This window comes from Triplophysa rosa, linkage group LG24 (assembly GCF_024868665.1).
Source record: "Triplophysa rosa linkage group LG24, Trosa_1v2, whole genome shotgun sequence".
In the NCBI taxonomy this organism is placed as follows: Eukaryota; Metazoa; Chordata; class Actinopteri; order Cypriniformes; family Nemacheilidae; genus Triplophysa; species Triplophysa rosa.
The window spans coordinates 8,485,752-8,504,057 of NC_079913.1; the positions used below are offsets into that span (position 1 = coordinate 8,485,752).

At 39.6% G+C, this 18,306-nt stretch overlaps 1 protein-coding gene across 6 annotated transcripts in view; it reads right to left on the reverse strand.

Moving 5' to 3' along the window:
• anks1b (ankyrin repeat and sterile alpha motif domain containing 1B) overlaps nt 1–18,306 on the reverse strand; it is a 164,681-nt gene that overhangs the window by 34,286 nt on the left and 112,089 nt on the right. For all 6 annotated transcript variants that reach the window (XM_057324674.1, XM_057324673.1, XM_057324671.1 and 3 more), the window contains 2 exons: nt 16,911–17,063; nt 264–371 (listed from right to left, as the gene is read on the reverse strand). In XM_057324674.1, the coding sequence (XP_057180657.1) occupies nt 264–371; nt 16,911–17,063 (261 nt within the window). The remainder of the gene's footprint in view (nt 1–263; nt 372–16,910; nt 17,064–18,306) is intronic.

Here is an 18,306-nt window from a genome sequence, read left to right on the forward strand (position 1 = left end):
CAAGACGAGGCTAAATCACAAAGTAAATTTCTCTTCACTTGCAAACTTTCCAACCTTTACATGACCATAAAGCTTGTGAGGAAGAGATATAAAAAAATGTAAACAGGCATATAAGTCAATATGGATGCTGTTTTGTTATGGGTGACATTTAGGATGAACGTTACAATTTATCTTCGTTACGCTTTCAATTACCCGAGCAATGCCAGTAGGGGAGTTTTTGTTGGACACAGGCCGAAGAGGAAGATGGAAATGTTTTCACTCACCCTTAGAGAGATAGCCCGTGGTGGTTTTTGCGGTGGGTCTTCGTGCAATCGATCTCCGAGGGAGGCGAGTATTCTTTTCCTGTGGCCGATCAGATTAATCTTAAGAACCTGAGGGAGAGACGGGAAGAAAAATGAGTGCTGATCATTTATTCCTGTGTCGCATCACTGAGCGAAAACCTGCTGCTTATTCGCCAACCACCGGTATCCCTGTTATAACTCAAATTAAATGAGCAGTTATTCATAATATGATGAACAAAAATATTATTATTGTACAGTCATTGCCAGGTGTCCCTTCGCTACCCAGCATAAACCATCCGGCAAGAATTGGACACGCCGTATAAGTCATATTTAACACAAAATCTTCAGATGTGTTATGTTATCTGATTTGCATAATTCCTTTAGTGAATCCAGTGCTAAACAACCGAGACGAGGCAAATAAACTATCAGCATGCTATCAAACTATCAGCAAGCTCAATTCATTCTTGGCAATTCCCTCCTTTACGTTCACTTTGTGTCTGTTTTATACAACTAGAGGTATTTTTATGCGTTTGCCCACAGGAGGTTTACACGTATTCGTGTCTGGGGATCATCCGGGGTTGCAATAGCAATAAAATACACACGGTACCTAAAGAACCCTAGTCAATCTGATGACACACTCCGCAAAACACAAAGATCAGTAACGTCTTAAGAAACTCAAATTTTTAGTCTGTCCTATTTCTCTCACACACTAAAACGGCAACTGCAACAAAGTGGGAATTACTCCACCTCATTAATGAGGATACATAAAGACTTTTCTGTCACCCAGTTCAGCCACTAGTGTAAACTAGCACTCGCACAGAAGCATCAAACAAATGTTAAGAAGGTGCTTTAGTCACAACGCACACGGAGGCTTTTCGTTGGCTGGCTTTGTCACGTCTGTCGCTATAGCAACACTGTTCTCTAGCTTCATTTATAATGATCGCTACTATTTTACCCTAGAAAATTAAATCAATGGGAGGCCGTTTCCTCAGAACAAATCATGGTTCTCAATTACATGGTAATATCCGGAATTGTTGAAGTCTGATGTTGTGCTTATGGCCTGCAGGCGTAGGAGCAGGGTTGCTACACTCTTTACCCAATGTATTCCCATGACTTCTCCAGATTGTGACTACTATAATTATGAAAGAAAATGATCCACTGATGTGAATTAGTTCAACTTATTAATTTAATAGTTATAAAAAATGGTATTCGTGATAAAAATGTTATGTTACGACTTGTTTCTCCAAGTGTTGCCCTGTTAAAGATGTGTAGTACAGTATAGTACACTTAGTAGAGTATTGACGCCATCAAAATTAGCAATCGGTTCTTGTTTATTTAGCACAATTACCCCCGACCTGTCAACACCACAAGCCACTGTGGACACTCTCTTCCTCCAGTAGCAAATCAATACCCGGCAAATCCAATACAGTGCCAGGAACAGACAGGAGCCAGTCGCCCCAGAAATTAAAAAACATTTGCCGGTTAAACGATTTCTTGATCGAGTCAAGACGGGATATACTTCATGGGCAGCACTGCTTATATGAGGCACACATATCAAAGCTCATGTTCTAGGTTTATTAACCCTGTCCGTTTCTCTTATATATTTCTCATGTCTAATATTGATTTCTGTAAGGAGGTTTAAGACTATGGACACCACAGGCTCATTAACCCTGTTTAAACCCTCTGGAGATGGCTTGGAATAAACAAGGTAATCTGAAGCAGGCTAAAGACAGTCTCCCTCGGGCCTCCGCTGGCCAGATTACCAGCAATAAAGGCGATCAAGAGCGAACCGGACTGAAAATGTTTTGGGATAGCAGATGGTTACCGGCTGTTGAAATTAGCTTACTCGCGATAATTTCCCAGTTGAGTTTAAACTGCATGCATCTTTTTCTTATTTCTAGTTTATGGGAGGTCATTTTAGCAACCAGGGACCTTGTAAACATAACATTGTGTCCTGACAAACTATTAAAAAATTTTTAAAACGTACACATATTTACACAAAGTTAAATTCCAGTATGTCTATTGAAATTGCGTACACACATTGCATAAGCACAACATGGGCTTTGTAATGTTGATATCAGGCTCCTCGTGTTTGCATTAAGCCAGCTAATCAGATTTAAACTTGTGATTTTGAGAACGCTCGAGCCATTTTTCAGCACAATATGCATCAGTCAGTCTTAGACAGAGCTTGCAAGTACGCAGAAGTTAATATGAACTATCGATATTGTCAGATATATACATTTGAAACAGGAAATGAACAACAAAAAACAGTGAGAAAATGAATAAGAGAGAAAATAGAGAGAAATAGTATGCTGAGTATGTACAGTACAGTGGCGCTTTACGGCATGACAGTAAAAAACAGTGGGAATGAATTTAATTTAAATGCAAATGTGTAAGGCAGGCTGCAGCGGAGATGCAGCGTGCTGTGGAGGAAGACTGTACAGACTGGAAGATAGTAGACGCAGCTCTATGAGCAGCGCTTAGATAACATGCATCACATTAAACATTACTGTGAGTTTTTAACAGTAAAGGTGATAAAGAAAAGCAGCCCTGCGTATTAAATCACTATGACTGCTCATTGACATAACTGCAGTCCTGTCTTTTTTAACTATGGAAAAAGAATCTCACAATATCTGTGCACTTACACTGCATCTGCATTACAAATTGCTTACGATCTGTATTATAAGATTAAGATTTATCATATTAAAAATTAGAATGGCCAAGGTATCTGAATGGTATATGTAAAGTGAATTTTTACAGAACGCAACTTTTTGGGCTATTCCCTACAACCCCTTGTGTTAAGGGAGAGAAAGAGCTTGTCTCGGTTCTCCTCTAACCTTGTTAGTTGCTTAAATATGATGAGAAGTGTGACCTCAAAGCCACAACGACAGTTTTCAAGTGTATGAGCCTCAAAGTAACAAAGGGTCCGATTCATCAAACAGAACAAGCTGATCTACTTTCTGCGTAAACTATGCGTGAAACCATTCTTACGTAAATTGTTACATGGAATTTGATCATTTACGTAACACTAGATTCCTGAACAATTTACACAGACGTTCATTGTTATGTTTCATAAATGAGGGCTAAAGATTTTTCAGTGCTAACCCTCCTGTGTATACATACTTTGCATCATTGGTCTATGTGTAATAGTTTCTTTTGGAGGGAAGCACTGGTGTGGGATTGCACACAGACTGCAAAGGCATACAAAGTATATCTTCGGGACAGGACCGGGCTCAGAATTACTGTCCGATCACCAGCAAATTAAATACATAGTGTGTCAGTAGCATGAGTATGTGAACTGGCACGCTTGTGTCGACACTGCAAGTGCCACAACAAGAACAAAACCAGATTGCTTCCATTATAATCAACAAGGCTGTCCACACTATAAACAAATGGTGGCGTTGATTTTAAAGGAAGCAATAAAAGCTGCGATTCCACTGTAAAGGACAGAATAAAAGACAAAGAATGAGGTGTGTAAACTTTGATTGTGAAACACCCGACAGCTTTGCAGGACTATAAAATGCTGCCTGGGGGTGAATGATATGATGTGTTATTATAGTGACTGATCTCTCAGCCAGCATGTATCATCTGTTACATTGCTACTGAAATTTGAAAGATATTTTGCGTGTGTATTGTGGTATGTACATATGCATGCCTGCACAGCTTTAGTGGGCGGGACTGCTCGAAATTGTTGACGGAGGAACACGGATGAATGAGAAAATAAAGCAGGATGTACTTTATAGCAAAAGAGTTAAAGGTAAAAAATGAGGCGACGTTATGTCTGGCGCATTAATCTGACGGGGGATTTCTCTGTGCTGCAAGTAGAATACGTAGTATAATTGTTTTTTGGTCTTACTGCTTGTAATTTGTTTGTCATTCTTGACCTTTGAAATACGATTTTTGTCATATACCCCACTTGAATGTGGACGAATGAATGCATTCGAATTAGAGTGTTTACCTGTCAGCCAGTTAAGACTTTATTAACATCTAATCAAAATGTTCATTGTGTATTCATGACACAAAGAAAATCACAGGATGCATGAAAGATGTGGCTGCTCTGTAGAGGATAATCAAACAGAATTGCAATCAACAGCGCAGCACACAGCAGAGATCGCTGACATGTTTACTCAGTAATTAGAGTATTGTTAAAAAACATTCAGCCATTTCATGCGTAAACGCGCCTTGCGAGGACTCTTCATTTCTCCGAGTGTAATTGCTGCAGTGTTGGATGTAAAATCGAAGTTAATCCCATTAGATTAGAGAAAGTGAGCAGGCATGAAGAGAGGATTAACCTCCAAAGACCAAAGACACAAGTGTAATCTTCGCCACACCAGATACACACATACACAAACTCAACAGTCTGCACTGTGTTAACATGCTTTGAGAATGATATAAAACATATCTTAAATGTCTTAAAATCAATATGAAGTCAAAATTGACCCTATTTGCATTCATTTTAATATGAATTGAGAAAAAAACACTGTAGTTGCCACACTTCAATGTACCAGTGCCACACTTCATCTTCAATGTACAGTTCTGGTCTTACTGTGAATATTACATCATTGCATGTTAATCCAATGAAAGAAAAGTACACAGTTTTCCTTTTCTGCTGATGAAACGAATCGATTCCCAATAGATAAAATTAAGACCTGCTTTACATTTTAGCCTTGAATATCTTGCTGCACTCAGAAATACATAACATGTCAATGCTCTTTTATGACTTGACAATGGAAGTTTAAACACCACACGTACAATTTCAAAAACTTAAAAAGGTCAGGTCAGGCCAGGGCAATACTCCACAGCCACATAACTGTATGATCTCATGCACCAGCAGACATAAATAATCGAGCTCCGAATGAGCTGCGATATGAATGAGCGGTTCCTCCTAATTGAGGGAGCCGAGGCGCAGAGGACCGTCTGACAGGGAGAATGTGAATACAGTACTGTTCGTGCTTACAGCAGCATTCGTGCATCGGATTTTAATGACCTGGGAAACACAAAGTCCCCTTTTCATTCTCACTCCATCTTAAGCACAACATCTATCTCCACTCGACCACACTGCTGCGTCCCAACAAATATTTCGCCAATAACAGAGATCTCATCTTGTTCGCACCAGCTCTGTGATTGGGCAATATGCAAAGCGAATTGATTGGCTAATGGGCTGTAAGGCTCACGTGGTTGGTTGAGTGACCTTTAAGACGCAAAATAGTAACCGTGGGCGCTTGGGTTTCTGCTCGACGTCGACTTGTAGCATTCTCTCTCAGTAACTCAGTATTCATTATAAGATCTCTTTGAAAACGCAACATTTCGTACCGCACGTCTGCCTTGCTACAGTACAATGGATGGAATTTATTTATAAGAGCCAATCACCGCAGACATAACACGTTTTTTATTGCCAGGATAACCAGCCAACACATCCAACGCACCGAATGTAATAAGGTCTAGCGTGTGTGTATGTGAACGTACGTGTAATGTGTCCACAAATCTTCCTAATCTACTCTGTCCTGGGGCTACTTCACAGGTGTACTGTAATTCGTTTTCACTGCTAGTATTGATGGATTTCAGACCACTGACAGCCAACACTCCTGGAGAAGCAGAAGATGTTGGTTCAGTGGAAATCAATGATCCTGCATGGTGTCTGGTCACAACTGGTCTACTCTGAAGCCAAATCCAGTATCGACCTTAGCAAGTACAAGCCTGCAGCCAACATCATCACGGCAACTCACCGTTATCTATCCCAGATCCATTTATAACCAGCACCTCCCAACCAAAGGGACAACTGGAATGGAACCAGAGCCTGCCAGTTACCTAGCAACTATGGAGTAAGAGTTGGAGCTATGCGTAAAACGCAACAGGCCTCTGAAGCAACGCATGTACAGCAGAGCATTGGACCAATGATGTGAGGCTTGACAGTGAGGGAGGAGATGATGAGCCAATGAGGGGAGATGTTGCATGTCTGGGTTTACCAATAATAATAAGAGAACGCAGAGGCAGGATTAGTGGAAACGAATCAAGCGAAATGATCAAACCTCAACAGCATATAAAGGAGAAAAACACGGCAGTTTCTCTTTTTTTCATAACGTTACACGCACGCTTTCTCGTTTCACTCTCTTTTATTTTTAATAAATAGTTGGGATGTGAAAACTACTTTCTAGGGGAATATATTTTTATTGTGGGTTGCGTAATTGACACTTGTTGTAAGGAAACCCTGAATATATAGGTTGGTCATGGATTCCTCTGACCTGGAGAGGAAGCATTCTTAGAGGCGTTTACATAAGATGTGTTCTTGTATTTGAAAAAAAAAACTGAGTTCAGTGAATGGGAACAAAATGCAAAGTTCTTGAGACACGTTTTATAAAGTTGGACTATTTTTAACTTGCCGCCAACAGTGTGTGATGCTGTACAATGTCTGAAGACATTAGTCTAATTATCCATGACTGTTTAATATAACATTTAAAATATATAAAAAATAGTCAACCTTACTAGTAAACACATACTAAGTAGCACTAATGAGCCCTTAATCCAACATGACTCGAACATCTTTCCAAATGAATCTCATTAATATTATCATGTGAAACATGCCTATTTGTGGTGCTTAAGAATCTCTAGTCTTAGTCTGCGCTCGCCACCGATGACAGTGACATAAGGACCAACAGCAGGCAGATCAACAGCATCAGACCGGCAGCTCTGACACATCCTGCACAGCACCAGACTGATGATTGGATCCAAGCTTTAAAACACCGGGGGATGAAACAGCAGAGGGTCCGGAAGTGTCCTCACATGATGCCTGCGCTTTTTTCTTGTAATAAAAGCACACTGATACATTAAAAACAATAAGATAAGAAATGCCATTTCCTGTTGACTTAAAATGTCCCTTGTGTTTTGCACATGTGTACGTGTTTTACATGTGCAGAAACACATGGGAAATGTGTGTTTTTGGAACAATTTTGTGTGAATCCCATATGAAACCCATGGGATAATGTCAGTTTGTTTATCTATTCACAGATGCAATCAATTAAAATAAAAAAAAAATTATAAGTAAAATATATTAAATAAAGAACTGTAACTTTAGAGAAATATCAACAGTCAGTGTAAAATCCAAACTGGTACGGAGAGGAGGATTCTGGGAAGTAATGTGGAGTTTCATCCCTTCACTTTGTTTTAAGAAGGATTGCATGTTCTCGCACTAAATTCCTTCTAAACTGCAGATCTCATCTTTATAATCCAATAAAATCAACATGAGTGGAACGGAGGGGAAATAACTTCTGCTCTGATTGGACTGTGGAGCCATTGCAAAATAAATGATCAAAAGTTCAAATATACACTGTGGTGTACAGGCACATAAACACACACTTTCGCAAGGAATGTAAGCTCTGTACTGTGTGTTTTCAGCAGAAATAGCTGCTAATGGAACACAATTCTGCTGTAGCCTGTCTGTCTAACACCAATGTTTGACATAATTACAGCCAATGAAAAACATTGTACTGTATATTTGAAAAACTCACAGCCAACAACAGACAGCCGCGCTGTCAGCACTAGTCCTATGGAGTAACTTGATTTACATTCAGCCATCAGTAACAACTAAAGTGTTAAATCAGCTACACTTGTCAGCAATGTATTGCCCAACTCCACACTGCAGTGCTGTACCATCATACTCATTAATGCTAATCTGTATCAGTGTGTGAAACTACAGCATTTCACATTCCCTTCACAAAAAAAACATCTGGAACTATTGTAGACAAGATAAAAGCTCCACCTCTGTAAAGCCCACCCAAAAAAATCCCAAAAATCTAGCCTACGGCAAAGTTAAGACAAGTGAAAATGCAGTGAATTTTTATTGGCTGCTTAATTTTACACCTAAATCCCATCCACATGTGAGGAGCAGAACCGAGATCTCTTACAATATTGACTTTAAACTTCTTTTAATTACCCATAAAGCCCTAAACGGTTTAGCCCCTACCTACGTACAATATATTCTATTTTATTACAAGCCATCAGGCTCTCTAAGATCTCAAAACTCCGGACTTTTGATAACACCTAGAATAACTAAATCCACCAAAGGGGGTAGAGCTTTCTCATACGAGACATATGCCCGGTTAACCGAAAATATATATCACGTGATTTATGCACAATTTGTGAGTTAAGTACGGTAAAATGCTGCTGCAATCCGAAAGCCAGAGGGCGCTCTCGTGCAGAAACTCCAAATACGCACTGCAGAAGAAGACCATAACACAAGTAATTGTAGGAAATGCCTAAGGACATGTTTTTATCACCGATCCTCAAGCCTCCTCAGGTATTTTCATGATAATAAAGTATATTTATCATGATCATGTTTGACGGGTGTTGCTTTTTCAAATGCACATTATAAGCGAGTCAAACTCGCACTGCTTTTAGATCGAGCAGCATTTCCTACTGATCCCAGAGCCGTGCTTCACGGACAAGATACGCATCAATAAAATAATCGATATTTTGCATTATCGTAGCCAACTCGGTTTCAGCAGGATTTAGTGGTAACCGCGGTTAACCGGGCACATGCCTGACTCTGGAATAGCCTTCCCGATACTATTCGAGGGTCAGACACACTCTCCCAATTTAAATCTAGATTAAAAACACATCTCTTCAGCCAAGCATTCACTTAATGCATAATATGCTAAATTAATTCATGAACAGCAGCTACGCAAATTATTCTCTTTTTGCCCTGCACCCGAGGTATCTGGAATAGCCTTCCCGATACTATTCGAGGGTCAGACACACTCTCCCAATTTAAATCTAGATTAAAGACACATCTCTTCAGCCAAGCATTCACTTAATGCATAATATGCTAAATTAATTCATGAACAGCCTAACTAGAGATTACGTCAGCTCCATCTGAACATCCCGTGCCGTCCTCCTGCAAGAGCCTGCGGATTTACTGACCATCCCAGCTCCATCTCAGGCAATTCCATCACCACCCAAGAGCAAATACGGACTACTTGTCACATTAATGCTAAATTTGCAATGATTAGTATTAAATGTTAAACTTTCATCACATGACAGTAGTTTTAAATTATAGCTGCACTCAGTTACATTATGGCATTATTATATTCCCTGCTTCTAAAGTTCCTCTGTTGCCTGATATCGATAAAAAAATAAGACAAATTAGACCCAAACAGTTTCAACAAATGAAACGTCCTAAATCACAACTAATAAACTCTCCCTATTCTTCATAAACATTTACTCAGTAACTTTTAACCAAAGTAACTGAGTGCAGCTGTGACACGTCAGAGGAGATCTGGCCCTCCCGGCTGAGCCTGGTTTCTCCCGAGGTATTTTTTTCTCCATTTATTTATCATTGGAGTTTGGGTTCCTCGCCACAGGGCACTGTTGGCAGGCTCGCTCACCGGGAGACTGCATTTATTAGATATTACTTACTAGAAGGATCTTGCTTGTTCTATAAACACCATGCACTGTGCTGTGTTTTACATTTTCTGCGTTTTTCTGTTTTTCTCCTGTAAAGCTGCTTTGGAACAATCCACATTGTGAAAAGCGCTATATAAATAAAATTGAATTGAATTACAATGCACCGGGGTTGATGCACAGCGGAGCGGGTCCCACGAACATTATGCAACACAGCCTCACTGCTGTTCTGTGCTGATTCTTTCCCTCATCGCTGACTGCAGAACGCAGCTAATGCACCTAATGGAAACGTCTACCTGACTCTTCATTCCCATGCATAATCATCCTCGCTGATCCGTACCATCTACAGATTACGCGGCCGTGAGTTTATACCGCACCTTTGGTCTCAGAAGGGCAAGCGCGCACATGCACACAACTGCTGGAATGCACATGGGTAGATGGCGCGCAACATGTCCAATCAATATCAAGACTTGTATTTAAAATGTATGTGGACGTATAGGAAAATATACATGTTGTGTATAATTCCCCTCATTCATTTTGTAATATTTCTATTACATTTTGAGTAGCCTTTTCACATTCAAGTTTATTTTCAATAGTGATAAATATGTTTTGAAAAGTAGTCTCAAATATGTGGTCATTAAAGCTGAATGCATAACTATTCAACCAAATAGGTGTTTAATATTTAGTGTAACACAAAAAAACATATTTACACATTTCAGTATTTCACGTCAGACTTGAACTTGCACACATTTACTTGCGTAAACATAACATCACATAAACTGAACGTTGTGAAAAATTGCAAAAGTGTTAAAGAAGCTACTCCGCAAAGTCGTCAATGAAGGACAGATTACTTGCTGACATTCGAACAGAATAAATGCAGAGAAAACAGCAAGGCAGAGGTAACGTTTTGCAGAAAAAGCAGCGTACGCTGCCTGCCCTACTGCAGCAAGCGCGGCGAACAAAAGCTTTAATGGTGCAGTAATCTTAAAAACAACTAGAGGCAGCACGCTCCCCCCATAATCCACCATCTGCCTCGCTCTTCTTGTGCGAGTGACTTACCCAGAGTTTCAGTGCCTAGGAGCCGAACGTCAAATCTTCACTTCCCAACCATCCGAGACCTCTTTTGAGGATCCTGACTTGCCTTGACCAGCTGCCTTAACTCTCTGCTTCTCTCATAAAACACTGTGACGTTCCACCTCAAACCCCTTTCTTTTCCCTTTCGTTTCTGAGGCTATTAAACCACAGTGGTTCCGGACACAAGCATTCTCTCTTTCTCCAGCAACAGCGGTTTGAGTACGTCACCCCCTCTATCTTTCTGTCTCATTTGCTCGCTCTTCGCTCCTCTTCTCTGCTCTCCGCCTGGTTACTATGGATACTCCGCTCCCATCCAGAGGAGCCGTCACGTTCGGAGTGCGGTGCAGGTAAGCGTCTGCTCAGCTCGTAAGCAGTGCTAGTGTGAGACCGGAGGCTGTGAGCCCTTAACAGCCTCTTTGCTTTCTCCACCTCAATCTCCAGTATCTGTTCCTCCCTCTCTCCCTCTCTCCCTCTCTCCCTCTCTCCCTCTCTCCCTCTCTCTCTCTCGCCCGCTCACTCACTCTCCTCCATCGAAGCTTCATTGTTTAACCTGCTCAGCACCAGCGCTGGCGCTCTGCTCCACACACTGCAGTGGAACTTCTTTCATGCGCTTTTCAACACAAGCAGAATGTTGTTATCTTATTCAACTAGCTGAGGTCAGCTACACTTAGGACAGGATTAGGTTGGTGAAAGGGTTGGAAACAGTCTGCGTTCAATGGATTTAATACAATGCATCTAATAAGATAAGCTCGCACAGTTAGTACAGACGAATAAATAGGCTTAAGAACTATTCAAATGAAAGGCGACAGCCAATTCTTGTATCTTTTGGTCATTAGTTAAAACCGATACAAATTATACAGATGCTAAAACTGTCAAAATAAATTTCATTGACTTGCATTGAGGATAATTTTTATCAATATGTAAGTTTACTGGAATAAAACGCATGACCTTTGCTATCACAACGCTTTACTAATTGGGCTACAAGATAACATTTCTTGTTTACTTTTGTAAATAAAAAACACCACAAAAGCACGTACATCAACTTTATTACTTTCATATACTTTTGAAAAAAATATATGAAAAGTCGGCACACCTAAGCTCCAAAAAAAGTCAATTTGAATAGACTTTCACCAGAAGAAAAAAAGAAAGTCTGTTAATTTTTTTTACTTTTGTACAATGAACAATTTCTATGTTGAGTCACTACTGTCCAACATGTATTTGGGTCCTGATGCAAAACCACTTGATAACAATTTACATGTACATTTTTTGAATACATGGTGTGACCTTGTGTGTTTAAATGTTGCACATATGAGCATGTCAATTAGCCTAATGCCCATACATTATTCATTTTAAGGAATTACTTGTCCAAAACGACCTATTTCACAGTCTGCCGCTCATTATAAAAAAACAATTAGATTAAACAATGTTACAAGTGACCAGACTATTCCAGAGTGCCGTGTAATGAATGCAAGTACATTTTTACAGTCTGAAACTCAAGCCCCCCCCACACCCCCACGAACCTCATGCTTACTACTGTAAATCTATTTTATCAATATGCTTAGGTGGCTGTCTTTCGGAAATAGCCCTCTCATGAGCTGCTGGGGCGTGAGGGTTCATCTTGATGCCCGACAGCCAGTTCTACACTAGAGAAAAAATCTGAGCCCATTCCCCACATTAATAAAACTATACGGACATGTGGTTAAAATGTGCGTCAGTATGCGTCAATTCAACACATAAACCCCTCAGGGCTGTACACCCACACTTACACACTCCCATATACGGCGCAGCACGCACATTTCATATATACAGCACGGACCTCAACGCATATTGACGTTAAAGAAAATCTTTTATCATGGTGAAGACAGTATAATACATGAATGCCGGTAGGAAAGCACAGAAAAAAAATGTGTGTGTGTTTGATGAGCCTGCTGTGTTAACGAAGGCAGTAGCCATCTGCTAGAGTATACGAAAAGACAATTTGCAAGCTGTGCGTTTGGAGAGGAGACAGGAAGTAATAAAAGCAGGAACACAACATAAAGGACATGGCAACTCATAACACACAGACACACACGCGTAGTCTGCGAATCGGAAACATCGGACCACGCACACTTAAAGGATACATACACTTACTCAAGTACGAACACGTCAGTTTTGAATCATATGTACTTCGCGCAGGCCGTCTCTATGGTAACTACCACTAGCAGTCATGGCAACCGGGTAACAGTTGTCAAAAAAAGAGCTAAACTATTATTACGAGCTAAAAAACTTCTGACCGCCTACCAACGCGGCCCGACAACGGAAAGCCTAAACCGGCATACCAACGGCTGCTGTGACACATAACAAGTGGTATTTAAGTGTATTTTTATGTTATAGTAACCTTTAAACTGCTCTAAAAATACATATTGTGACACCATTCTAATGCAAAATTGCGTTATGTAATGTAGAGTGTTGTAACAATGTTTATTGAAGTACAAATTATTATTTTTATCTTTCCAAACCGGAGCCCTCTGGCTGAATCTCTTAGAAACAAAGCATTTGCATCTGATGGAGGTCAACCCCGTTCACTCTCCAAAAGAACATCAGAGCTCAAACCGGACCTTTTGTGGATCAACAGTACATTTATTGGAATATGAATGTGTTTAGAAATGCTACTATGTGCGTGTGAGAAACTAGTCGGGGTGGGGAATGCAGACATGTTCAGCCCTGTTATGAATATTAGCACATGAATGCCTGTGGTAACCCCTAAGGATGGACACACACTGATACATACAGGCTCTTACACGCTTGGAGTGGAACTAAAATACTGTACATAGTACATGACCCACAAATAAAGAAGAGCACAAAACCGCTGATGGTTGGCATTTATTGTCAGCTGATTTTGTTTAAAGAGGTTGTTTGCTTCAAGTGTCACGCTGAATTACTGCAAGTCAACGCTGTTTAAAATCAAAATCTACAATGACGTCTTTCAATCTTCATATAGACAAAAGAAACTGCTGGTATATTTCTTCAATTCATGTCATGTAAGCCAAAAACACAACCATACTGAAATTGCAATTTCTGCCAGCTAAACCCCAAATAGCTAAAAGCAAGCTGTGAGATATGTAAAACAAATGTGAGAGTAGAACAAAGACAAAGCTGAGAATGTTATGCACATTTCAGACACACAGTGCAAAATATGGACATTTCTGTATATTTAACACACATCATTAACTTTGGCAGTGATTTTTTGCCTTTGATATTCTTTAGAGTTCTGGAGCCACCTAGTGAACAGAACATGCATTGCAGCTTATGAATCAGACGGCCTTAGAATGCTGCAAGGCATGAGAAAAAAGTAGCATTGTTACTTTTTTACTGGGGAAAATATTATGCTTCAAGAACTTCTGATTGCAGAGAGCAATCAAATATAACAGACAGTAACCAACAAAAAAAAAAACAGTTGCATAAATACAATAATATGCCAAAATTCTAAATACACGAAGATACCACCCAAATGACAGGGTTTGGCTAGTAGGCCCCTTACTTCATTGAAGACAGATCTTAATGTTTAACATTCTTGTGGGCTTACAACCTTGTGGCAAGTTTAGGAAGGGCCTTGTTCTGTTCCAGCATGTCAGTATGTCTATGCAAACTGAGGTCTAAATAGAAATGGATTACTGGGTCTGGTGTGGAAAACTGGCATGCACAAAGCCCAGATATGAAGCTTAATAAAGACCCCATGACCCACTACAAATCCCCAGAGTCGTGTTCCAACATCTAGTGCAAAGTAAGCAACAAAGTAAGGGCCAGCTTACTGTTAAATGTCCGACACCTGGGTTTATTCGTTGAAAGCGCCATCAGAACACTGACAAGGTGTCTGTGTAGTCGGCCGATTAAGACGTTTACCCAATTAAAGAATACAGTTTATGGTGTGTACAGAACTTTACAGATTTTACGTTAAGTACAATAGGCGTGAGAGTACTGTGCTGCATCAGGTCGACATAGAGCATCTTCTCTCTCCCTCTCTCTTTTTCTCTCTCTTCTAGACCTCTGCTGGCTTCATTTCCAGCAGAGATGTTCAGGTTGGTGACTCAGGAGAAAGAGACGGTCTGTGATCCGTCAAAAGCAAGACTCATTAGGGGAAGTTCAGAACGTGTTATTCTGTCAAAGGTTTTCAACACACACAAAGGATGAACATTTAAAGCTGCATACAAATCTCTGCAGGTCCACATGCTTTTCCGATCTTGCATTAAAGAAATTCACTCCAAAAATGACACTTCTGTCAATTACTCGCTCAACCTCATGTCATTCTGCAAGGTAAACACTGAGAATGACACTGTTGGCTACTACGCACACACAAACACATATTATGTCGATTATTTTATTTCACTTGCATGATCGCAACAAACATTACTGACAGAACACCTCCAATAAACACATAAGCCCATCAACACCTATAGAAATACTAATTTTCCTCACTCTGGCTCCCTCTTGTGGCCAAGCCATATGTTTATTCCCACTGCAGCATTCTAGTTACTTTCCACAGTGAGTGGGTGTGAGGTTTTTTTCTTCAAGAGCTGAAGAAATCGCATCCCACATTATTATATAATCTGCTCTCGGCTTCTCTTTCTCTCTCAGTTGAAAATGGAGTGAAATTAGCATACGTGAGGCTGTAATTAGTCACTTAACAGAAAATCTGTTAAAGCAACGTGTCACATGATCTCACTATCAGACATGCCATTTAGTCTTAACCAAACACAGAAAAAAATCCATCAAGCGGTTACAATTTCACTTTGACACATGGAAGCTGCAGAAATCACTATAAATATTTTGCATAACACGAGGACTTTGCTTACACAACATCAAAATTGTTTAGTTTCAGGACGGTGTCATTGTACTTGTTTGTTTTCTCGTTGAACCAGTGCAGTCAAAGCAAGACAGAATTGGACAGGGTTGTTTATCAAACAGATATTATGTAGCCAGAGTCGACCTAAACTCCATTAAAGCGACTTGACCAATAGGACGTCAGAACGATTTTGTGTTGTTTCAGAGCTCCACTAGCAAATCGTGCTTCAAAAGACTGCTTCATTCCAACGCGCTAATCCAACAATAACAGTATATACAGCTTAACACCCCGTGTATGTGTATTGATACAGTATGACACACTTAAAGAGATTGTTCACCCAAAAACTTATTTACCCATTAATTGTTATTTAACAGCATGAAGATTAGTACATGATAAAACAATTTCAGTTGTTGGTATAAGCTTTTATCAGAACATAATTGCATTAAAAGTGGCGGTTTTAAATAATAAACAATTATTATACACAGTGTTTAATGTGACTTTTTGGCTGCAGTGGAACACGTCCATAGTTGACATGATGTGAATTACACTTTTGTGCTTTATGTACATACAGAGTTTTCCATAGCTTTGACTTATGCATATTCATGACTTTTGTGCATCATATGTTATCACTAGATAAACATACGATCATTTTATAGAGACAAAAGATATTAACAAGATGAGCCACTGCCGTTACAATGAATGGCGAGGAATGGAACGCTCAATATGGCCGCTCTAGCGAAGGAAGTCCCGCCTTCCAGTAAAACGAGCCAATCATCAATCAGTAAAGACTGACGATTCTCTAAGGTGGGGCTCTCTTGAGGCGCTTGCCAGTCTGTGAGCAGGCGCAGTAGATGAGGCGACATCGAAAAAGGTGATTTTTAGCGCAATTTAAGCTTAGCAAACCCAAGTTATGATACAGTTTAGTTATTGATCAGAAATATATTGTTTAATTTTAGAAATATCTGCCTTCCCCCGTTCAAGTAGATTGGACTGTGAACTTGTTAGCTGCCCTGAGGCGTTGCAAACATGGCTGCCGAGTGGCACGACTTCCATAAACGGACTTTGATAAAAGCGACTGCACTTAACAAAGAGCGATTTCTAAGAGAGATCATTTTAAGCATAACTATGACTTTTTAGGATATTATTACCGTCACCCGACTTGGAACTCAAACTGTAAATATACCATGATTTTTCTAAGTTGTTATGACCATGGGAATCCCGGATATTAAATAACATTTACAACACACCTTGGAAAACCAGTCTTTGGCAAATCAATTTCATCATCACATGGCAACCGGCAGGAGGTAAAGAGAGCAGAAATTGCTTGAAGGACTTACGTTGATGAGCTCGATCTCCCAGATCTTCTTGACAAGCTCCATTGAGGTGTAGCCATTAATGAGAAAAGATTTGGTGTAATCTCCAAGCTCAAGAGACTCCAGCCATTCAGCCACTGAAGTGGGGTTATTTCCATCGTAGCCGATGGGTCGCACCTTAAAACGCAGAAAAAAACCCTGTTTAAATGACCATATTAGCAACAAAACATGTTAAGACTACGATTATAATGAGACTGGCATTATTATGAAATCAAGAATATATGTGGACAGACTGTGGTTATCAGACCCGACAAAGTAAAGAGAACAGTGGTGTGTTTCTGCAGCTCAAATGGCCGCACTTGTCATGGGTTCAAATCCCAGGGATGCTAATCAAAAAATATTTATACTTTGAAAGTGCTGTAAGTCGCTTGAGATAAAACCGTCTGCCGAGTGCATAAATGTAAATGTTGAGAGAGAGAGAGAAGCTATAAGCTAAGCAGAGAGTGAAAGTGATGACTGCAGATGAAAAGTTGACTTTCTCCTCTTTTCACAGCGAGACCTCGTACAGTATCTCTCTCCCACACACACGCTTTTCCTGTACGTCATCTTAAATTCAATGCTTTTTCAAGTCTTTTTTGTGATTTGTGTGCTTCGGAGTTGGATGACAAAATTCTCCTCACCCACACAAATACATTTACATAGCTATCCAAATGTGAACATACTGTTTCACAGACCTCTACTGTTTTCACATAAAGAAAATGTAACTAGATGTACTACAACAGGTCTCAGTGTAGTTCTGTGCATTTATGGTGTATCCAGAACGCATACAATGTGATGGGAAGTATTTTCTTGTTCTGAAAATCTCTAATTTGATTTGCTGACTTTGTTTCCTACCGGGAAGATGCAAGTGCTTCCGAGCATAAATAGGCCAAAATATGTGAAATTTGGAATCAAATCTTTAATAGAGATTTAAGGCCCATTTGACAAGCAAAACTATATTCTTATGTGGAGTGTTCTGCTGTTCATGAGCTGGTTAAACACTAAAACGTCAGTCTAACAAACTTTCTAAGTGTGTGGGTTCATGGTGAGAATAATTTGCAATATGGAAAAAACCTTAGTCTGACAAAGACTACCCTAACCCAAAGGCTAACCATGTAAGACGATAGCATAATACGATTTTAGAATGAAAAACCAAAACAATAAAAATAAACAAATACGTTTAATTGCAAAAAAAGATAATTCGTAATAAAATCATGTTTTTCTTGTGTTTTTTGTTAGTTAACTGTAAACTTTTAGTTTTTTTATTATTACTTAATCAAAACAACCCATCTGTAGTTTGATTGATATTCATTAAAATGCACAATAAAGAACATGATTTTTGAGAATTTTTAAATTGTTATATAAATTATTGTAATATAAA